We start from the raw sequence: 25,064 nt of genomic DNA, 5'->3' as shown, positions 1-25,064 counted from the left end.
AATAAAACATACTTAATAGCACATTTGTACATTTCATAATCCCCTGTCAGTCTAGGGGGGGGGGAGTAAATTAAAATAAGAACTGACTCTAGTTGTCATCATCATTGTCAGTGGCAGTAGTAGCAGTGGTGGAGGTGGCAGCAGCAGCAGCCATTCAAGAATTTGGACCTGGAGATCTCCATTTCCAGCGACTTCAAGGGCCACCTCCCAGTGGTGTCGGGCATCAACGAAGAGCCCTCGACTATAACAAGACCAAAGATTTTTTTTTCCCCAAGGTCTGGGGTCTCCCGCCCCTAAGCCCTAGACCATCACCTAATCGCCCTTACCCGTCTTGTTGCTTAACAACAACAAGCAGCAGCATTGTTTAATGTTCACTTCCATGCTAGCATGAGTTAGATGGATTATCACAGTCAGTTTTGTTCAAATTTACCACCCTCCAAAGTAGGTTGGGGGATCTTATCTCACTAAAACATTTCAATTTTGTTTTGACTTGGTCTCTATTGCCAACCACTTTAGAGTGAACTAGATGTATTTTATTAGGAGATTGTCATGTTCTAGACAAAACTATAACGTCTTCTCAAACCCAGCTTATCTTCAATCATTTGCCAATCATTTTACAAAGTGTACTGGGTGCATTTTTATCAAGGCACTGGCATTAGTGAAGTTGCCTTGTATTCTGTAAGACCAGAAAATCTTCAATACTCAATCATGTAACTTCTCACTCAAGGCAAAGTATCTGAAGAATATGAGTAAAAGAGGAAATAATTTTAAAAGAAGAATCAGGTTGGAAGTGTGTGTCAAAAGTTACAAGAGTATGAAGGTAGAAACAGGGTGGTTTGAGGGTGAACAAGATATAGAGTGAGAGTGATGAGTATTAATGGAGGTGGGTAATGGTATATGATGGATGCCAATAGACAGTGGCTTGGGAGAGAGGAGGTGATGACTGTCAGTACACAAAGGTGTATTGTATATAGTCTTCCATCAGAGTAATACAGCAAACAGAAGAGAGGGGGAGTAGTGATAGGTGTAATGATGGCTCGAGAAATGATGCCTTCTTTAGTCGCATTAAAATAATTATAAAGCAAATAGAAGAGATTTAGAGTAGAATGAGGGTGATTGATGGGGAGAGGAATAATAGAAAGGAAGAAGAGGGATGGAAAGCTGAAGGAGATGAGAGGATATCAAACATGGAAGGGAAGCAGCAGATGTAGACTTGACAGGGACCAATTGGGCAAGAGACCCAAACATGTGCATATAAACACACATACGCATTCATACGTATACTTTTAGTCTTTTGTGAAAACATGTCTGGAAACAGGCAAGGGTTGGTGACAGGAAAAGCATCCGGCTATAGAAAATCTGCCTCAACAAATTATATCTGACCCATGCAAGCTTAGAAAAGTGGACGTTATAATGATGATGATGATGTGGTGGAATAGAAAAGAATAGCAATAACATATGTAATAGAAATGCTGATGGTAGATGTATGCATGTATATGTGTGTGTGTGCGTGTGCACACGCATGCATATGTGTATTTGTGATACACTGTTTTGTTCAGTGACCAAGTCTTTCTCCTTGAAATTTATTCTTATCTGACTCTCTAAACAATAATGCTTTATTCTTATCTTACTGTCTAAACAATGATGCTGAGATTTCTACTTTTTGTTTGCAGAAAAACAAAATAAATGTCACAGTTGACTGAATAACAAAAAAAATATTCCTACCATTATCATCAGTAGCAACAATAACTCTTGTTTGGAATAATCGTTAATGGTTTTTTTTTTTTTTATACTTCTTACTGAAACATAAACCCATTCTTTGTGAAGTAAGAGAGCTCAGTTGATAAACAACAATATATATTTCTTTACTACCCACAAGAGGCTAAACACAGAGGGGACAAACAAGGACAAAGGGATTAAGTCAATTACATTGACCCCAGTGTGAAACTGGTACTTTATTTATCGACCCCGAAAGGATGAAAGGCAAAATCAACCTCAGCAGAATTTGAACTCAGAACGTAACGACAGACGAAATACCGTTACGCATTTCGCCCGGCACGCTAACATTTCTGCCAGCTCACCGCCGAAAACAACAATATATTACTGTGGAAGCACATGGCCTAGTGGTTAGAGCAGCAGACTCGCAGTCAAGGGATCGCAGGTTCGAATCTCAGACCAGGCAATGTGTGTGTTTATGAGTGAAACACCTAAGCTCCACGCGGCTCCAGCAGAAGGTAATGGTGAACTTCTGCAGACTCTTTTGCCACAACTTTCCCTCACTCTTTCCTCCTGCATCTTGCAGCTCACCTGCGACAGACCAGCATCCTGTCCAGGTGGGGAACCTATCATCATCATCATCATCATCATCATCGTCGTCGTTTAACGTCCGCTTTCCATGCTAGCATGGGTTGGACGTATGACTAAGGGCTGGTGAACCAGATGGCTGCACCAGGCTTCAATTTTGATCTGGCAGAGTTTCTAAAGCTGGATGCCCTTCCTATACGCCAAGGAAACCGGCCCTTATGAGCCAGGCATGGCTCGAGAAGGAACAAACAATATATTACTGGTCGTTATTTACTCCTGAAACATGAAATGTAATTTACCCTTTTTAAGATTTGAAACAGATATATATTGGGATAATATATACTCAAATAATACATACTCAGATGATACATTCTTAGATAATATGTACTGAGATAGTACTTACTCAGATATGTACTCAGATAGTTTGTACTCAGATAATATAAACATGGAAGAAGCTGTCTTTGGCACTTTGAAAATCATAATTTCTTCAAGGCATTTGTGTTTTCCAAATGACCACCCTCCAACACCACTAGCAATACAGAGAGATGAAGTAAAGAAGATATCACATCATCATCATCATCATCGTTTAACGGCCGCTTTCCATGCTAGCATGGGTTGGACAATTTTGACTGAGGGCTAGCGAACCAGATGGCTGCACCAGGCTCCAATCTTGATCTGGCAGAGTTTCTACAGCTGGATGCCCGTCCTAACGCCAACCACTCCGAGAGTGTAGTGGGTGCTTTTTTACTTACCACCAGCACGGGGGCCAGTCAGGCGGTACTGGCAACGGCTTCGCTCGAATCTTTTTACACGTGCCACCGGCACAGGTGCCAGTGAAGCGACGTTGGTAAGGGGTGCCAATGAAGCGACGTTGGTAGGTGCCAGTGAAGCGAGAAATATATAACAAGGACCATATGCTATATGAGCAAAACCTTAAAACAACATGATTCATAATTTCCAGCCACAATTAGAAATGCTATCACAACTGTCTAATCTCATCAACTACCATCATATCAGGGCCAAAATATTTAATAGCAACAACAATAATAACAGTCATCATCAATTTATGATATCAAATATTTCCCAACAGCTGAACTTCTATGAAAGGTAATTTAGCCTTCTATTTCTCTATTCAGCTGGGCAATTTGCCAGGATCAATACAACTCTTCAACACCAGATGTCCCAATCTTCCAGAACAGTTTTTATATCCTCAACTTGATGGCCACTGGGTTCCACAAGTTGGTCAATATATGCTCTTCTTGGTCTACCAATATTGTATGTCCGTGTATGAGTTCCCAGAAAAGGCAATCGATGGATATTTCATCTTGGTTTCTCCAGCAGTGTCATGCATAATATGTTCTTTCTCTGACTACCAAGGTGATGGTAGAAAGACTGCCATACAGTCACTGCTTTGTAGATCTGTTGCTGCCAAGAAAGTCTGAGAATTGCATGAAGCATTCTTGTGTGTGTACCGTCAACAAATTAAGCAGCAGGAATTTACATTTTAGGATCTAAATAGCATCCAGCTCTTGATTTTGTTAAAGGAGAAGACTTCAGGTTATCTCCATTTGATTAATTTATCTTGGAGTAATTTTAATCAGATCAGGTGGAAAATTTAACAACATATGAAATATTTTAATTACAAAAATGAGAAAAGATCAAGAAATGAATGAAAAGAAAGAGACAATGGAAAGAGAAAGTTCAAAATTCATCAAAATGTATTGCTTATGCATGTCTCCACTGGTTTTATGAAGAAATCAAGTACTCAGTAGATAATCCACTCGTTTATCAAGGACTTAAGTACTCACTGGATATCACAGAATCAGTTGTTCTATTGAAGTTGTAACATATCAGCAAGATGAGAAGAGGTCAATAGTTACTTGGAGGAATAAAATAGTGAACAGGTCATAGAACCATTAGCTGTGTTAAGAAGTAAACACTGACTAGCTATCAATGAAGTAGATATTGACTAGATGTTATGAAGATACCCACTTCATTAAAGAAGTAGATACAACCATTAAATTCTTTACAATAGAAAAGGGGAAAAGATCTACAAAGAAATGTATAATTGTCATTTTACAGAGCACAAGATCTTGCTTTGGTGTTCTGTTTGAAATATATATTATCTGTAAGTCAGGTATGTGAAGCTATAAAAAATAAACCAGCTGGAGTTGAATTATCAAAAATAAAGCATAATTTTAATGTACAAAGTTATTGGTGAGGTCACAGTTCTATCCAGGTATGTAGTTCTTGGACAGAGTTAAATTAGAAGCTGTTGATAAATTTCCATCTGCTGACAGATTCCTCTTTGCAACTCCAGCTTGAATTAATTCATCAGCAATGTTCTTCTCTGGTATCTGATATGTGTCGTAAAGGTCAATATACATGCGCCGGCACATTCTACAAGAAAGAAAAGGACAAAATTAATATAAAATAAATCAAAGAAACGAGATATAGGAAGAAATACACTAGAATTATTATTGTGTTATATTTTAAAAGGTAGATTCAGTGACTTGGAATTCCTTTAATTTATGATTCACCTCTTCTTGGCTGGATCTGGATGGTTCATCACTCCATTATTATGTATCTGCGACACATTTCTGGAATATGATGCTAGACTATTACTGTTTTACTGTTTTACTTGTTTCAGTCATTTGACTGCGGCCATGCTGGAGCACCACCTTTAGTACTTATTCTATCGGTCTCTTTTTGCCGAACCGCTAAGTGACGGGGACCTAAACACACCAGCATCGGTTGTTAAACAATGCTAGGGGGACAAACACAGACACACACGCACATATACATATATATACATATATACGACAGGCTTCTTTCAGTTTCCGTCTACCAAATCCACTCACAAGGCATTGGTTGGCCCGGGGCTATAGCAGAAGACACTTGCCCAAGATGCCACGCAGTGGGACTGAACCCGCAACCGTGTGGTTGGTTAGCAAGCTACTTACCACACAGCCACTCCTGCGCCTATCAGTAATTTTGTTAACTAAAGATTACATAAGTTGGAGCTCCACCAAATTGCTATTTCAACCATTCAGTTACTTTTTATTAACATAAACTTATTCATGTGAATCTTCTAGTTTCCACAGCCCATTACTCACTTTTCACTAAGAGAGGTTCAGGTTATGTCAAGTTAGGTAAGATCGGAACTACAAAATTCCAGCATTCACTTTATCTACCAGTGCTAAAAAGTGAAGCATTCAACAGTTATTTTTATTTATTGGTTTACATGCATTTTTCATGCTGTCTCTAACAGGATATTTTAGAAACTTTAAATATTTGTTTATGGGTTGTTGGACTAAGCATCTGCATAACTGGATGTTCTTTATGACAATAATGAAAACAGCATTTATTTTCAAGTCGGCAAGTAGAGATAAATATTGTCTTATCTTTAACTACAAATAAATGGTTTGGACTCAACAGTACATATAGTGGGTAATGACTGAAAAAGTTTGACTGCACATACAAAAATAGGGTTCCTCTGAAGTATCTTTGGAGTAATGTTACTCAACAGGGTGTATAGCTTGGAGACCAGGGAGTATCCCCAAACTGAATCATTACTTCTCCATATTGAGAGATTGCAGTTCTAGTATTATGGCTTAGCTTGGCTTCATGCTCTTGCTTGATGGGTCTGGGGTGATTCCAAGTTAGTGGTTCAAGAGGCATCATCACGTGTAGAGCCAACCAGGTCCCATATTGCTCTCCATTGTTGGCAGTCCTGTACCAGCCCCTTTGTATCCTCCAAGGTGATACTGAGCCACTGGGGATCTTCCTCAATCACATCCAGCCATCTGGTGTGGGAGCCTGAGCCTGCAGCTGCTGCATTAAATGAGAGTAAAGCCCTGGTAGGATGATATAGAAGGAGATGGAGGACATGTCCGTACCAGCACATCAGATGGATGGCTATGAAGTGGGAGGCTACACACAGGTTGATGCATACTATGGACTTGTGATTAGAATGTTAGAGAAAAGAATCATAAAATGAGTTTTTCAAGTTGAGTCAACAGGTAGGAGTCATAGGGGTTAATTATGAATGAGATGGTCTCAGTTGGTCATGCTTGGGAATTCAGCCAGAAAGTGTAATGATGGCAGCTTCTGATAGGATTCAGTGGAGGAAATCCTTGAGGATTCTCCCCCGAACAACCCTCCCAGAACAGCGGGTGGCAAAAATGGATGGATGGATGAATAACTTGCATTCATTCATGATTTGCAGTAACTTACAAAATCGACCTCTTATCAATTAAAAGAATGACAATAACTTTTAAAATAGTATCTCAATAAATAGACAAATATATCCAGTGTTAAGCAGATAAGATAATCTAAACTTCCACACAAACCACTCTTCTTAGAGGTCTTCCTCACTGAGAAAAATTAAAATTTAATAAATTTTCTTTTGTTTCCCATTTTACCACATTACCATAGCTGGGTTGCTTCTGTCAAAATAGCTCTCCTGTTACTTTTATGTATTTCACACCAAACATCAATATCCAGAGTTATAAGGGCAGCGAGCTGACAGAAACGTTAGCACGCCAGGCAAAATGCTTAGCGATATTTCATCTGCCGTTACATTCTGAGTCCAAACTCTGTCGAGGTTGACTTTGCCTTTCATCCTTTCGGAGTCGATTAAATATGTACCAGTTACACACAGGAGTTAGTGTAATTGACTTAATCCCTTTGTTGTTAAACTGAATTATCTGACATAGTAGAGTTAAGGTTGTTAATCACTGTAGTATATTCCACAGGTATCAATCAGTTCATTCAAGAATGGGAATCGGATCTGCCATGTGGAATATACTATAGTGATTAACAAACAAACACAAACACACACAAACATATACATGCACAGACACATATAAACGTAGATACACACACAATGGGCTTCTACACAGTTTCCATCTAACAAATTTGTTCACAAGGCATCGGTCAGTCCAGAGCTAAAGTAGAAGATAGTTGCTCAAGGTGCCACACAGAAGGACTGAACCACAAAGCACATGCCTGTAATGCAAGCTTCTTAACCACACATCTTTGCCTAATAAGAAATAATATAAATGATATTAAAAAAATGAGTCGCAACAAGATAAAAATGGTAATAGCATTTTTTTCAGGACTGTTATAAATAAACGTTACAAACACAAAATATTGTAAATGAAATATTTGCTTACATGGCTTTTATGGAGGCAACTAATACTTTATCATCAACCAATTCCAGAAAATAATCCCTGAAACAAGGAAATTATAGGTAAAGGCAGTGCTCCAGCATGGCCGCAGTCAAATGATTGAAACAAGTAAAAGAATAAAAGAATGATTTGTTTTTTTATCATCTTCAAAAGATAGCGGTAGAGAATATAATAGATCTCTATAAAGAGGACAAATAGAATAGAATTAAGAGAGCTGATATGTACAGTGAAGAGTTTAGAGAAATGTATAGTTATTTGATAGGTTTCTATGAGAGTGTACGATAGTTTCTGGTGATATTTTCTTTCATATGTTGCAGTCTAGTAAATGAGACACACCTAGAACAACTGCGTATCATATACAGCAACAAAAACATCAATAAATAAAACAAGAAACTGAAATCCCATTGGTGCTTACTTGGCTTCTTGGGTCCATAAACCACTATCAGAGGCTGAAACTATTCCATTAAGACAACATTCCACAGACTGGTGTGGAAGATGTGTAAACTGAGAGGCCAGTGACTGTATGTTACTCTCTGGAATCCACTGAACATTTCCAAAATCAATGAAGAATACCTGCAGAGAGCAAAAGACAATGCATGACTTGGTGAGAAAAATTTTCATTCTTGTAAATTCCTCCCCACTGGTGCTTCCCTATATTACCTGCACCCCCCCTACTATCTCTCCCACTCTTTTCACTGGTGGAACCTTTCTCAGCTGGCCCTCCCACCCAACTCAACTCTAGAAAAGCTCGAACAGATCGTGACCGATGCCGGACCCCCCGGCAAATGTGCAGGTGGCACGTAAAAAGCACTCACTCCACTCGCGGAGTGGTTGGCGTTAGGAAGGGCATCCAGCCGTAGAAACTCTGCCAGATCAGACTGGAGCCTGGAGCGGCCCCTGGCTTCCCAGACCCCGGTCAAACCGTCCAACCCGGGCTAGCGCGGAAAACGGACGTTAAACGATGATGATGATGATGATAGGTCGGAAGGTTCTACAGTTCTGCTTACTTTATGCTATATTTTCTGACACGTAAGTTGAAACTTTTAGACCAAAATTTACAGCTAAAAAAAAAAAACAGGTACATTATCTTATACAATTAGATGTCTTTGGAGAACCAAAAATACTATGTGGACTGAAGCAGAGTTTGGAAAAGTATTAATGATGTCTGAATGCTTACACTATTAACTAGGTTAACTTATCTGCCACAAAATATGCTATGTAAATTGTGAGTGCAAACATTCTGATATCAAACATTTTTTCCTAATCTAGAGTTTTAGCCACAATGCTCTAGCAATGTAGACATGTAATTCGACAGTGGATTACACGTCAACAGTGGATATCATTATCTTTGTCATCATCGTTCTCATTATTCTCATCATTTAGATCTGATAGTTAATATTATACCAACTGTGTAGTAAGATTATAAACATCGCTTTACTAGCACTTGTGCTGGTGGTACGTGAAAAAAAAAAACAAACATTCGAGCAAGGTCGTTGCCAGTGTCACTGGACTGGCAGGTGCAGGTGGCACATAAAAAAACACCATTTGAGCGTGGCCTTTGCCAGCATCACCTAACTGGCCCTCATGCCGGTGGCATGTAAAAGCATCCACTACACTCTCGGTGTGGTTGGCATTAGGAAGGGCATCAAGCTGTAGAAACTCTGCCAGATCAGATTGGAGTCTGGTGCAGCCATCTGGTTCGCCAAACCTCAGTCAAATCGTTGAACCCATGGAAAGTGGACGTTAACTGATGATGATGATGAGAGTTAAGCTGTTGTTAGAGACAATGCTTGGCTTTAATTTCAGTCACTTCGCAAGGACCAGGTAGATGAAATTTTTTGAAGTAAACTGAGTTACTTGGAAGCAGAAAAATCCCAGTAGCAGCAGATTTAACAATTGATACCTAAGCAAACTTAGATATTTCACATGAGCAGAAAATATACCCAAGTAAATACCCTGGAAGAATATGCAATTCTTCCCCAATCTCAAAATAACTTCCTCAGATGTATACTTTAAAGTAAGTTCATAATTTTAGCAGATGTTTTATGGAGGATATATTTCCATATTTTGTTTTGGGATTTGGTTTGCAAGATTCTTTATATGAGTTCGTGTGTTGAAGCATATTCTGTTGTGTCTGGGGAGAGTCATTTTCTTTTTGTGCCTTATAATGTAACACACTCACCGGTAAAATTTCCACTTATTTCTTACTTTTATTTTCCTAAAATTTTTGTTGCATCTTGCAACCTTTTCCATATTATTTTACACCATGAAAATAATGTATGATTTGGGGAATTATTGCCATCAGATTATGACCCAGGAATATCTTTCAAATAAATGTATTTATAATTGGAGTAGTTAAAATTCCTTTCTGCCCTGGTTATTTAGAGTCTGTCCTGGGGGTGACCACAGTATAATGCTTATTAACTAGGTGGTAGGAAATGCTACTAGGACTAACTATAAAAGATATACTTCTTTCAGTGTAGGCATTATAGAAGACATAATTACTAACTATTGCTAATTAAAGACATTTTGCAAAAGCTTTCTGGTTATGTTTACAAAATACTTTCTTTGATACTTTGAATATCTAAAATAAATAAACTTCCCCATTTTGTTTCCTTACAAAGACCAGTCTGAAATCTTGAGTGTATAAACTGTTATATCTTGTATTTGTTTTAGGAACTGGTATCATCATCAAGTTCCCTCAAATTGCACAAGGGGTGGTTCCTGTCAGCCAGTGTATTTGTTGACTTGCTGCCTGACAAAGCTGTCAAATCATGTATGAGGAACTAGTACATACTTTTTTCTTATATTTTGGGTGTTTAACTTATATTTCCAGTTTGTGAGGTCAGGAAAGCAGTTTGCTTTTCTTGTAAATATAAACAAGCCAACAGCTGTAATAGAATCTGAACTCAAGGCACTGAAAGTAATAGCCCAACAACTTAATCTCGCAGCCAAGATAGCATTCTTAATCCCCCCACCACCACCAAAAAAAAAGAAAGAAGCTGCATAGAAAACATGAAAGTATATCCAGAAAAGAAGGAGTTGTAAAGTATTTAGAAGACCGAAACTCTTACCTTGACCTCATTTATAACATCATTTACTTCACAGATGCGTGCTCTGTACCAGTCTTGATCAACGACAGCCCGGGCTGCAACTAATTCACCAATTCCCCAAAACAGATTCTCTTCAGTTTTGGGAAAAGACAACTTATAGAAGTCTCTGTAAGAGGACAACAAATATAGAAAAATATTACATAAGATATACAGGTTTATACTGAGAAATATTACATAAGATACTTAAACAGTTTTATATAGTGAAATATTAATTATGACAGACACAGGTTTATATAGAGGAGTATTACCTAAGATACACAAGTTTACATAGAAAAGTATTATGTCAGAGACATGGGTTTATACAGAGAAATATCACCAAATATATACAGATATAAAGAGAAATGTAGGGTGTCCCAGAATTGACTATCTATTTCAATGAAACAGAGCAAATTTAAAAACAAACTGATAAAATGTTATGTTTATAATTTAATTATGATACCAAAACAAATAGATTTATAAATCTTTCATCAAAACTTTAATGAAAATTTTCAACGACTGCTCCATCTGTATCCATGCAAAATTTTTCCTTGGATGAAAGGGGGCTGTGGGCTGAATAGGTGTCCATTGTCTAAGTATGAATTATGTGTTGTGTATGCAGGAGTTCAAGATCTCTGTTTTAGCATTAAAATGCAATCCAATCTTTTGCAAGTTTCTATGAATTGTGCTCTTTTCTGCAATATAGAGCTTATATCCAACTCTTGGCCAGGCAAGTTTTTCGTTTTTCATGGAAGACTGGAATTGAACAATATTACTTGTATGACGATGATGCTCAGTTACAACCATCCCATGATGTCAAGACAAGGATACACACACATCATCATCATCGTTTAATGTTTGCTTTCCATGCTAGCATGGGTTGGAATACTTGACTGAGGTCAGGTGAACCAGATGGTTGCACCGGACTCCAATCTGATCTGGAAGAGTTTCTACAGCTTGATGCCCTTCCTAATGCCAACCACTCCAAGAGTGTAGTGGGTGCTTTTACATGCCACCGGCATGAGAGCCAGTTGTGTGGTACCGGCAACAGCCACGATCAAATGGTGCTTTTTATGTGCCACCTGCACAGGAGCCAGTCCAGCGGCACTGACAACAACCTTGCTCGAATGTTTTTTTTCACGTACCACCAGCACAAGTGCTAGTAAGGCGATGCAGGTAACGATCTCACTCGAATGGTGTGTTTAAGGTGCCATCGGCACAAAGGCCAGCTTGTTGCTCTGGTAACGATCTCGCTCGTATGGTACTCTTAGCGCCCCACTAGCAGATTGTAATAAGCTTCTGAGAAAGACATATCTCTTCTTGAACTAGTTTCTCTATCTTATAGTTAATAAGGAAAGCATTGTTTGAAAGACATTTCCTCTTGCATGGCAACACCACAATCTACAACAATTAACATTATGAAATATATCCTAAAACCATTGTAAGAAAAAATATGAAGAACTCAAAAAAAAAAAGATAAAAGAAGAAGGAAAAAAATTCATACTGTAAATCTTTCTGCAAGTCTGCTAAAGTTTCCTCCTTGGTTTCGTAATCTATTGGACAAAAAGAAAATTATAAAATTCAGAGCAAAAATAAATAGAAAAAAAGCATTCTCAAAATCACAATATAAGCAAAGAAGTGTGTCACTGCGAAATAATCAATTAAGTAATAAGATGTGCATGTCAGTCAAGTTAACAGTGTTTCTCTACATATATTTGTGTGTATCTAAATGTGTTAAGCTATGAGTATATATGGGTGAACATATGTTGTTTTCTATGTGTATGTATATGTGTATGTATCTGCAAAGGCCTCTGTGGAGGCATGTGCTTAGTGCTTAGGGAGTTGGATTTACAATCGTAAGATTGTGGTTTTGATTCCTGGACCAGGCAATGCATTGTGTTCTTGAGCAAGACACTTCATTTCACGTTGCTCCAGTCCACTCAGCTGTAGAAATGGGTACCACTAGTGGAGGCATGTCACTTAGTGGTTAGGGTGTTGGATTCATGACTGTAAGATTGTGGTTTTGATTCCTGGACCAGGCAATGCATTGTGTTCTTGAGCAAGACACTTCATTTCACGTTGCTCCAGTCCACTCAGCTGTAGAAATGGGTACCACTAGTGGAGGCATGTCACTTAGTGGTTAGGGTGTTGGATTCATGACTGTAAGATTGTGGTTTTGATTCCTGGACCAGGCAATGCATTGTGTTCTTGAGCAAGACACTTCATTTCACATTGCTCCAGTCCACTCAGCTGTAGAAATGGGTACCACTAGTGGAGGTATGTCACTTAGTGGTTAGGGTGTTGGATTCATGACTGTAAGATTGTGGTTTTGATCTTTGGACCAGGCGATCCATAGTGTTTTTGAGCAAAACACATGTTGCTCTAGTCCACTCAATTGTAGAAATGAGTTTAGCCTGGTGAGGGATGGGCTCCACCAGGCTTTCTCACCCAAGATGCACTGCATGGCTGCAGCACCCCAACAGCCTCCAGGGGTTTAAGGGACTTGTCATTGTCTGTTTTTGTATGAATATGTAGCTGAACGTGTTTCTGTTTGTGTAGTTAAAAGTATTTAAGTATGTCTAGGTAAATGTGCTCCTATACATGTACTTAAACGTATATATGAATGATTAAATGCATGTATAATTAAAAGTGAGTGATGCATAAAATAGTAATAGCAGCTCCAAAACTAATATGCGTGTACTCTTACCTGGCATGTCATGCAGGTCTTTGATAGCATCCTTGCCCCAAGGTAAAATCAAATAAAAGTGAGCAGGATTTATGATAGCGCTAACTTCTACCCCAACTAGAGAACCAACCAATGGTAGTTCAAATTCAGAACAACTATCATCTTTGCAAACAACTTCTCTTCTGTCAACTGTGAGGCAATCTGAAGAAAATTAAATATAGAAAATGGCAAAATATACTGGGTAAAAATAATGAAAACCAAAAAGAGAGGCAACACATGATGGTAAGTATGCTTACAGTAAAAACTTTTTTTTTTATTGTCGTAAACTGTTTTAATAGATTGTAGATATACTGGTTTTGTGGAGGCACATGGCCTAGTGGTTAGAGCAGCGGACTCGCAGTCGAGGGATCGCGGGTTCGAATCTCAGACCGGGCAATGTGTGTGTTTATGAGTGAAACACCTAAGCTCCATGCGGCTCCGGCAGAAGGTAATGGCGAACTTCTGCTGACTCTTTCGCCACAACTTTCTCTCACTCTTTCCTCCTGCATCTTGCAGCTCACCTGCGATGGACCGGCGTCCCATCCAGGTGGGGAAGCTATACGCCAAGGAAACTGGGAAACCGGCCCTTATGAGCCAGGCATGGCTTGAGAAGGAACAAAAAAAAAAATACTGGTTTACGACTGGAGCTTGTCTCTAGTTCTAAGGGACACTTTGTGGAAAGCATTGTAAATTATAATCTAAAAAATACCAATGTCATTATTATGAGTTATATTTTATCTGTTTCAATCATTGGACTGCAGCCATGCTGGGGCACAATCCTTGAAGAATTTTTAGTCAAACGGACTGATAGTAGTACTTATGTAATTTTGTTTCTTTTAAGACTGACACTTATTCTATCAGTTTCTTTTGCTGAACTGCTTAGTTACAGGGATGAAAATATACCAACACCAGTTGTCCAGTGGTGATAGGACACACACACACACACACACACACACACACACACACACACACACACACACACACACACACATATACACATACAATGAGCTACTTTCAGGTTCTGTCTACCAAATCCACTCATAAGGCTTTAGTTAACCCAAGGTTATAGTAAAAGTCACTTTCCCAAGGTGCCATGCAGTGGGACTGAACCCAGAACCATGTGGTTAGGAAGCAAGCTTCTTACTACAAAGTCATGCCTGTTAGATTAGCTATGCATAATAACTGCTGACTTCTGTAGAGTATCTTCTTGATAAAAGAGTTAACAGCTAATTACATTAATTGCTTTGTAAAGATGATATCAGATTTTTATTCTTAGAGACAGAAATTTCAGAGTTAAATGTTAGTATAAAGGATAAATTTCACTTCCTAAAAGTACAAAAACATCAACTTTAAAAACTAAATCCCAGTTCCTTCACAAAGAGTTCATAATAAGCCCACAATTAACCTTTAGCACACTGTAAGTGCATCATATCACTGTGTGAGTTTTTTCCCCTATAGTAACAGAGCAGTACTAGGGGAAACAATTCTAAAGAAAATGTAGTGTGCAAAAAGTTAAAAAGGCTCAGATATATATAGAATAACTAGAAGATACCAAGTGCTTAAAGACTTTTTTTAGACATACTGGGAAAATTAAATGTATTGCCTAGTAGCACAGCATAATATATGTAGTAAAATTGAAGATTTGCATTTATCTATTCTTTGTGCTGCTTACACTAATAATGTAAGTAAAAACATACCATCTGGTACTCTTATGTGTTTATATGGACATTTTGATCCAAGTTTACATTTTTGACCTTCTCTGTAAAACTTGCAGATTGTTTTTTCATCATTAACCACTGAAATGAAATAAGTCACAAAAGAATAACATTAGAAGATGATATTTAAGAATAAATAAAAGAAAGAACAGTGAATTTAAATACTGACTGATGTACAATAATTAATATTAGTCCTGCAGAACGTTGGGCAAAATGCTTAGTGGCATTTTGTCAATCTTTACGTTCTGAGTTCAAATTCTGCCAAGATCGACTTTGCCTTTCATCCTTTCAGGGTTAGGAACAAAAATCTCTCAGACAGAGATATCTTATGGTAGTAGAATAGTATTTAACTGCTATTTCTAAATTTCAGTTTGTGGTGAAGCTAATTTTGCTGATCCCTAATTATAATTATGCATATAATTATAGAATTTATATATATATATATATATATATATATATATATATATATGGGGAAGGGGTGATCTGTGTGTGTTCAATTTGTTCTAACACAGCAACAGTCAAAGTGAGCCGTGCTTGATGCTATGGTCCCCATATAGCCATTACTGAAAAAGCTAAACATAATATAACACCAACATCTTAAAAGTTTGTAAAATATGAGGGGTGCTGAAAATTTGCTGGCTTTGGGTAAAAGAAAATACAGGATGATCAGTTAATCATGATTTTATTAAACATATTCCCCTCTCAAATACACACACTTACTGCCACAGTCCTTCAGTTTTTTCTAAGCCTTGTAGAAGAACTCAGAAGGTTGGGCCTCCAATCATGTCTTTAAAGCCAAGAACTTTTCAGCACCCACTCATACTTCATCACACATGATATTTACACTGCAGCAATACATGAAATGTTGCTACAACCTGAACTGAAGGATCTTGCAAGTCCCTATTACACAAGGGTAAGGCAACATGTGCCAAACCACAGTGAGGGACTCATAAATATACTTAAGACTACAAACAATATGTTGACATTAACAGAATTTAAGGTGATCAGCTGGCAGAGTGGTTAGCACGCCAGGTGAAAAGCTTAGCAGTATTTCGTCTGCCGCTATGTTCTGAGTTCAAATTCCGCCGAGGTCGACTTTGCCTTTCATCCTTTTGGGGTCGATTAAATAAGTACCAGTTACGCACTGGGGTCGATGTCTTCTCTGTGTTTAGTCCCTTGTGGGTAGTAAAGAAATAGGTACTTCGTCTGCCATTACATTCTGAGTTCAAATTCCGTTGAGGTCTACTTTTCCTTTCATCCTTTCGGGGCCAATTAAATAAGTACCAGTTATGCACTGGTGTCCGTATAATTGACTTAATCCCTTTGTCCTTGTTTGTCCCCTCTGTGTGGGCAGTAAAGAAATAAGAAACATTAACAGAATGTGAGACAGCAAGCTGGCAGAATCATTAGCATTTTGAGAAAAAGGCTTAGTTGCATTTTGACCGTCTTTATATTCTGAGCTCAAATTCCACCAAGGTCAACTTTGCCTTTCATCCTTGTTGGAGCAATAAAATAAGTACCAGTTGAGCACTGGAGTCACTGTAATAGACTTAGCCACTTCCCTGAAATTGCTGGCCTTGTGTCAAAATCTGAAACCAACATTAACAGAATATGGCAACATACAAGCTATGAAATATTCAAGACAGAAATGAAGCATCTGTCAAAATTTTTAACTAATGATTTATCAATGCAGAGAAATCTCGAAAATTTGAAAACTGAGCAAAACTGTAACGATTCTAAAACCTAGCCAAAATACACCCAAAATAGCATCAAACACGCCCATGAAATTGCATACATCCTTTCTTACTTTTCACAGTCACACACTAGTATACACCCTCCCTAACACATCTCCACGCTTGCATACACCTTCCAAACCACCACCAATACACCATACAAAAATGTTTTTTTAGAAACACTCAACCTTGGATACACAAATCTAGACATCATCCTCTCCAACTTTCCACATGAATTTGAAACCCAGCCCTCAACTGTTGTACCAGCTACACGACTCAGAAACCTGACATAATGAAAAGATGATGGCTTCAACAAAAATTAAAATTATGTGTATCCTTGTAAATACCATCAACTTAACATTGTATAAGGAAACAACATAAAACATTAGCTTTAAACTAACTATCAGGTCACCAACCATATACAATATGGTGTACAAAAACACATTCTGAGCCATAAATTCATCCTCTTTCCAACAGATATTTTAGACAACATCATATTCTTGTCTGTCCATAAATCATCAGACACAGCTGCACAAACTTACTGGCTAAAAAACTGGCTTCAGAAGAAATAAGCGAAAAGAAGTCTCAATCAAAACCAACAATTGTTTTCTTATCAGCAACATTGAAAGCTGCCTGATACAACATGAAGCTCTAAACAACTTAGAACATAATATACACACATGCAAAACACAAAAATATTAGGAATTACCAATACCTACATCTACAATGTTCACAACACACTTAGTACAATGTACAGAAAAATTACTGACAAGCACTCCAGTTGATAAAGCAGAAAAGTCACTATTCTAGTATAATAAATAAATAAATGCACCCTTTTAAAGCTTAGCCAGGCTCATGGGCCTAGTTTCCCCAGTTTCTATGGTGTATGTGTTCCCCAGCTGGACGGGACGCCAGTCCATCGCAGCGTTACTCATTTTTGCCAGCTGAGTGGAATGGAGCAACGTGAAATGAAGTGTTTTGCTCAAGAACACAACGCGTCGCCCGGTCCAGGAATTGAAACCACAATCTTACGATCATGATGCTGACACCCTAACCACTAAGCCACGCGCCTCCACACTATTCTAGTATAGAAGTAGTATATCAGATTGTTCCAGTTCTACCCAGACTTGCAGTTTTTCCACAACAAACTACTAATGGAACAAAAAAGCCTGCTTTGCTTCCCCACGGGTGGCACACATGTGTCACCAACAGAGTAAAACAAAAACACTAAAACAAAATGAAAGTACCCATCAGATTCTGATGCGAGAAGTACAGTTTGTTGTTAGATGAAGCTCCAGTCTTTGAAGCCCTTGTCACATACACAATCCCCACCAAACACTCAGATATATCAACAACACCCTTACACCACTGCTACTACCCTTAGAATACTATCTCTCCTATTTTTTATAGAGAAACATACAAACAATCACATCCATCCCAAAATAGCCTTAACAAACTCATAAGTCCACCACCGTTACCACCCTTAAAAAAAAAACATATTACTAAGAGGCACAGCACTAGTAGAAGTTGATAATACCATTTTTTCTGACATACAAGTTGACATAGTATAACAGTGTATACATGTAATGTAAACATTCAAACATCACCACCATCTTTCCAAATACTGCTGCATTTCAGATAGAATTTTTGGTTCTCCAAATTCATCTTGATGTAGAAGTCAACCTACCTTCTTTTCGGATGTAAATTTAGGTCTGAAAATTTCATGTTGTAAGCCAGAAAAATACAGCAGTTTCAAGGTATCAACTATTGTATTCCAACCAAATCACCTTGCCCAGGTAAAGGCATTTTATATCTACAATAATGGATCAGCAAACCATACTTGATTATTTCACAGGTAATCCAGGTAGTCAAAGACAGATCTGAACTGATCTAGGGCTCAATATTATCATTGTGAATATAAACACAAAGTACAGCAGAACAAGTCTGAAAAAGCAGAATGTATTGTTATTTTGATCCAACAGAACTATTCCAGCTATAATCATACCATTTTTAGCTGATGGCAGAGTCCACCCAGGACCACAATACAAAATGCACCCTTTTCCTAAGATGGCTGTGTGTGATTTAAAGGATTCAGACTCCCTAATTTTAACAGGTTGAGCAACCGTGTAGAGGCCTCTTCACTGACTTTTAATTAGTCTAAATAAACATAAAAGCTGATAGCATTCAGACCTCATATTTAACACATTCCAGACATTCTGGAGAGAAAGAACTAGGTGTGGTGGTCAATGCAGAGAAATGGATGAAGGTAAGGAGCAAACACGATATATGTAACAAGAGAGATGAATGAGTAAAGAATGTCCCACAAGACCTATCAAGAAAGGCTATAGAAGCTGCAACAGAATAGGTATAGAGAGAGAAAGTGGGGTCAGCATATCACAGGATGCTGTATCTTTTAAAATAATAGCTCCATGTTAACAGACAATTCATTATACTTAGTAAGAAAAAGTTGATCTTTGTATGATTTGAACTCTGAATGTTAAGAATCAAAAATAAATGCCACAAGGCATTTGTGGTATGTTCAGAGTGAAATTGGCAGCACACTGAAAAATGAATACTATGGCATTATCTGCAAGAATACTGATCACAGAAATACTTTCTTTGAGGAACAATAGACAGTAGGGCTCTGTAAACTTTATACAGATCATTTTTTGGCAAGGCACCAGGAAATTTTGTTATAATTTAGGAGAAAAGAAAGCTTACAGATGAGGCAATAGTCTATGACAGTATGCAATGTTTAGTAGCAGCAGTATAGCACTACAGAATTTTCTAAAACTTATTAATGACCTGTAGGGACACTGTATTTTGTTATGCAATCATAATATACTACAAAGTATGTTAAACGCTTTTATAAGTAAATGCTGTGTTCTACTGTGTTAGCAGTGCTATTAAATCACTTGTTAAGATTATTTCTACAGATTTTCTATAGAAATTATAATGAACACTGTCACTTGTTAAGGTTATTTTCTAACACTGAATGGAAAAAATGCCAGTCTAGGCCAGTAAATAATATATAGGATAATTTTAATTAATATTAACAGTATCATTATTAACAAGGTTAAGCTCATTCATACATTGTATAATATGCCATCAATTATAAATCCAGTCAAAAAACACAGAAAAGGCTGTATAACAATGAAGACTTGGAATTAGCAAGAGTTTACATATGATGACTTGTATATTTATTCTTAATGTGTTCTGGCAGATTCAACACTGTTGAGTTTCATCACTGGAAAGCAGCTTCACTTTTACAAAAAATATACAGCACCATTCGAACGTGGCCGATGCCAGCGCTGCCTTGACTGGCTTCTGTGCTGGTGCACGTAAAAAGCACCAACCGATCATGGCCGCTGCCAGCCTCCCCTGGCACCTGTGCCAGTAGCACGTAAAAAGCACCCACTACACTCATGGAGTGGTTGGCGTTAGGAAGGGCATCCAGCTATAGAAACACTGCCAGATCAAAATTGGGGCCTAGTGCAGCCATCTGGTTCGCCAGCCCTCAGTCATTCATCCAACCCATGCTAGTATGAAAAGCGGACGTTAAACGATGATGATGATGATGATGCTGATACATATATGTCATAATACACTCAGTTCATTTGTACCCAATGATGTCGAAACATTAAACGTCCCATGATGCCCTTGTACTTACGATTCAAGTATGTCATCTTATACTTGCTTCAGTCATTAGACTGTGGCCATGCTGGGGCACCACCTTGAAGAATTTTAGTCAAATGAACTCACCTCAGTACTTATTTTTTAAGCCTGGTACTTATTCTATTGGTCTCTTTTGCCAAACTACTAAGTTACAGGGACATAAACACATCAAACACAAACACACACACACAAAGATATATGATGGGCTTCCTTCTGTTTCTGCCAATCAAATCTACTCACAAGGCTTTGGCCAGCCCGAGGCAATAGTAGAAGACACTTGTTGGATGTGTCACACAGTGGAGCTGAACCCAGAACTATGTGGCTGGGAAGCAAACTTCTTACCACATAACCACAAACACATATGTGTTGCAAAGGAAAAGTTGTTCTCCTATGATGAAACACAACAATGACTAGCATACTCATGTTCAAATCTGCCTAAATGTATTAACCCTTTAGCATTTAAAATGGTCATATCCAGCCAAAATATGTTTTATGTTCAAAGCAGCCAGATCCAGCCTATCACACCTAACCTTCAATGTCATTCTAAAAATATACAATCACACCCTCTCCTCTATAAAAAGACACTTGTTTCTGCCTCTCTCCCTCTGTCACACTCTAACCTTTCATCATCTGACACAAAATCCCATCCTCCAATGCCCCTCACCTTCCTTCTCAAATCCCTTGTCTTGCTAGTAACTTGGTGACCCTGCCAGTGCTGGTGCCACATAAAGGACATCCAGTCCACAATGTAGACTCTACATTTGGAGGGGCATCCAGCTGTAAAAACCATGCCAAAACTGACCTCATTCATGCTGGTGTCATGCAGTGTAGTTGGTGTCAGGAAAGGCATCCAGCTGTAAAAAAAACTCTGCCAAAAACAGACACAGTAGCTTCATGTAGTCTTCTAACTAACCAGCTCCTGTCAAACCGTCCAACCCATGCCTGCATGGAAGGTGGATGTTAAACGATGATGATAATCATCATTATCATCAAAATTCTGACGTTACAACATAATGCATGATTTATTAAAAACAATGGGAATGAAAAGGTATTGCATTTTACAAAATAATCTAAATGCTAAAGGGTTAACAATAAAGATACAAGTCATTATTTCTGAATCTTACTGTTCACTGTGCAAGTAACAAGTAGGCAGATTGGCTAAATTTACATAATTCTCATAGTAGTAGAAATCCTTGGTAACACTGAATCTCACTTAGTATCAATTTGTAAGGCTTCTAATGACTCCCAAAGTATGCAACACACATAAATCAATCGAAGTATTACAGCACAAAAGAAACTGTAAAAAATGCAATGTTTAAGGATAAATGAAGTACTTAAAGATCAGTCTTGTGTTATTGTTTAGACTGATACTTCTCATGAAATCAATGAAATATTGATAAACTAAGGTGAAAATATAAGTAAAGAGATAGATAAATAAATAGAAAATGACAACCTTAACTGAAATAAAAAGCTGAATTGGTTTCATTGCTGAAAGCATCAACTCAGTAAGACCAGAATTTCTACTAAAATACAGTAATAAAATAAACTTGATGCACATCAGCTATCTTTATGTTCTCCCTATAAAAGCTGAATAAAAAAGATTTACAGCATTAGTATTGCCAAAGACATGTGTGTGTGTGTGTGTGTGTGTGTGTATTGTGATTATACTTGATTCTAAGAAGTTTATATGTATGGATGTGTGTATTTTAAAAGACATGTTCATGACAGGACAATAAAATACACTTTCTTTAGAGCCCATTATTCAATTACTGGCATATATATATATATATATATATATAATATATATATATATATATATATATATACATATATATATATATATATATATATATATATATATATACGTTGCTGCAAAATGTTACAAAATGTGTGCAATTGTGTGTGTTGAGAGAAAATTCAAAGGATCTTAACCTAAATATGAAAATGAAATAAATTCAAAAGAACTAATACAAATATTTTTCAATGGAATCAAAAGTGGCAAGCTGGCAGAATCATTAGCAAGCCTTGACAGCATTTAATACTGTTACCCCCTGTATACTCAGAGAGAGTGACTACATCTTAGATATCTCTTACAATTCATACTTTCCCTCAGAAGCCTTCTCTTATCTTTTACTTGTTTCAGTCATTAGGCTGCAGCCATGCTGGGGCACTGCCTTGGAGAATTTTTAGTCAAATGAATCTAGAGATGCAGCACGGATTTTTGTCAGTGAACAGGTCGCGGATTTTAGCGACGAAAATATTTTGAAAAATTATACTTAAATGTTGAAGTGAATCGAACGGCTTTTGTGTGTTTCTTAAATGGCTTATAAACACCTTCCACGCTGCAATTGTTTTCGTTTCAGCACACGATCTCAGATCAAATTACTTGCTATGCGAGTACATCTCCGAATCTAGTACGTTTTTTATAAAAACCCAGTACTTATTTTATCAGTCGTTTTTGGCAAACCTCTAAGTTATTGGGACATAAACATAACACCAATTGTTAGTGACAAACACAGAATCAAATACACACACACACACACACACATTCTCTCTCTCTCTCTCACACACACACACACACACAAACACATATGATGGGCTTCTTTCAGTTTTTGTCTCACAACGCTTTGGTTGGCCTGAATCTATAGAAGTACTTGCCCAAGGTGCCATGCAGTGGAACTGAACTCAGAACCATGTGGTTGGGAAGCAAACGTCTTACTACATACAATGCCTATACCTATCCTTAATAATTTTTGAAACTTTAATCATCTAACAAGATTTACAAAGCTGACCAACAATTCTGTTGGTCAATCTGAAGTTTACACTTTGCTCTATTCACACCATTTACTCATTAGCTTCTCCTGATAATTCTTCAATTTGTTAGCCTACAACATTCTGGGATACTCTAAATTCTTCATCTCTTACTCTAAGCTCTTGTTTGGATTAAGGAATTAAGTAAAGAACTGAAAATTATAATTCTTTAAAAAGCGTAAAATATAATAGTTTGTAGAATCTCAAAAACAAAAAAAAATCAAAAAGAAGGAATTAAATGGAAAGAATATAAAAGAATAAAACATTTATGTAGAAAGAGTGAAATTATGAAAGAATTATAGCAAACTAATGGAAGAAAAGAAGAAAATGAGTCCTGAAACAAGACAGAAAGAAAGGAAATGGAGAATGAAAAACTAAATGAAAGATAAACATTAAGAAAATCTTTCAGGCTCAGGATATTGTAAATAAGAAATCATTAAAGGGTTTGCACAGTTAATTGAAGAGTAGCAGTGGTGGTGGTGGTGGTGGTGGTGGTGGTGGCATTGGTCATGGTGGTGGTGATGGTGCTGTTGTTACTGGTAGCATGGTGGCATTAATGGTATTGCTGCTACTGCACCTGCTGGTGTTGGCGGTAGCAGTAGTAGTAGTAGCAGCAGTGGTAGCAGCAGTGATAGCAGTAATGCTGGTTGGTGGTCATAATGATCTACAATAATTAACTTAACATTGTCAAGTTGTGAAGGTCAATAGTGGGCAGCATTCACTATCTTATTATCAATGTGTGTGTGTGTGTGTGTGTGTGTGCGTGCGTGCGCACAAGAGAGACTGTTTATAAAAGTATATGACTATAGAAATACACATATGTGCATTTAAAAGCAAATACATAGGTATCAGCAAAATGAGTATGCTTTACAAAACAGACAAAAAAATGTTTTTGTGCATCCCTGCACTTCATCATCATCATCATCGTTTAACGTCCGCTTTCCATGCTGGCATGGGTTGGACGATTTCGACTGAGGGCTGGCGAACCAGATGGCTGCACCAGGCTCCAATCTTGATCTGGCAGAGTTTCTACAGCTGGATGCCCTTCCTAACGCCAACCACTCCGAGAGTGTAGTGGGTGCTTTTTACGTGCCAGGGGAGGCGGTACTGGCAACGACCTCGCTCGAATCTTTTTATACATGCCACTGGCACAGGTGCCAGTAAGGCGACGTTGATAACGATCATGCTCTAATGGTGCCCTTTTACGTGCCACCGGCACGGAGCCAGTTGGCTGCTCTGGCAACGGTCACGCACTTGCAACAAGATGAAATACATTAGGATACAGACTATAAAGGCAAAGTTACTTTGTCAGTCCTGTAGACACAACAAGTATATTAACCCTTTTGAGACACAAAGTGTTTTGGTGTGTGTAGCCAAAAAGGCCAAAGTATTTTTGGGGGGAACTATATTGGCTTCCATTGAGAAGGCAAAGGGACTTGAAGTGGTAAAGGACACAGCAGCTATGAATGACTATTTTCATTACATCTAAGATGTTAGAAATGAAAGTCAGTCTTTTATAGTGTCAAATGATCCTCAAGCAATTACATACGTTTGTCTTTGCATACAAACATGCATACACACACACGTACATATACAGCTTGTGATGAGGAGGTTGTAAGAGAAAAAATGCACACAAGGGTAGATGTCGCCTCTTTAGAGAGCTCCCATCTTAATGGATACCACTTAATAGGCATAAAATTTTCAGTTCTCTATGGCTTCTCTTGAATACCTTATTCTGAGGATTGTATCCAACTGTTGTTTGGTAACAGTAATATGTAAACATAGTGAAGTTCAGCTGTGAAAGTATTCAAAAATCTAAA

At 37.8% G+C, this 25,064-nt stretch overlaps 1 protein-coding gene across 2 annotated transcripts in view; it reads right to left on the bottom strand.

The window, feature by feature from the left end:
• LOC115220405 (tudor domain-containing protein 15) overlaps window positions 1-25,064 on the bottom strand; it is a 76,999-nt gene that overhangs the window by 5,800 nt on the left and 46,135 nt on the right. Inside the window, exons 4-10 of one of the 2 annotated variants that reach the window (XR_005002454.1) lie at window positions 15,008-15,106; window positions 13,293-13,472; window positions 12,090-12,138; window positions 10,571-10,715; window positions 7,912-8,069; window positions 7,482-7,538; window positions 4,426-4,704 (exon numbers count right to left, since the gene is read on the bottom strand). Coding sequence is in view for 1 of the 2 variants with exons in the window: in XM_029790526.2 (XP_029646386.1) it covers window positions 4,536-4,704; window positions 7,482-7,538; window positions 7,912-8,069; window positions 10,571-10,715; window positions 12,090-12,138; window positions 13,293-13,472; window positions 15,008-15,106 (857 nt within the window). In the remaining variant the exon portion in view is untranslated. Of the gene's footprint in view, window positions 1-3,913; window positions 4,705-7,481; window positions 7,539-7,911; window positions 8,070-10,570; window positions 10,716-12,089; window positions 12,139-13,292; window positions 13,473-15,007; window positions 15,107-25,064 lie in introns of those variants that run through there. The other variant, XM_029790526.2, reaches the window with a different exon arrangement.

The sequence above is a fragment of the Octopus sinensis genome, linkage group LG16, assembly GCF_006345805.1.
Source record: "Octopus sinensis linkage group LG16, ASM634580v1, whole genome shotgun sequence".
Lineage (NCBI taxonomy): Eukaryota > Metazoa > Mollusca > Cephalopoda > Octopoda > Octopodidae > Octopus > Octopus sinensis.
This window is presented reverse-complemented; position numbering and strand designations above follow the sequence as displayed.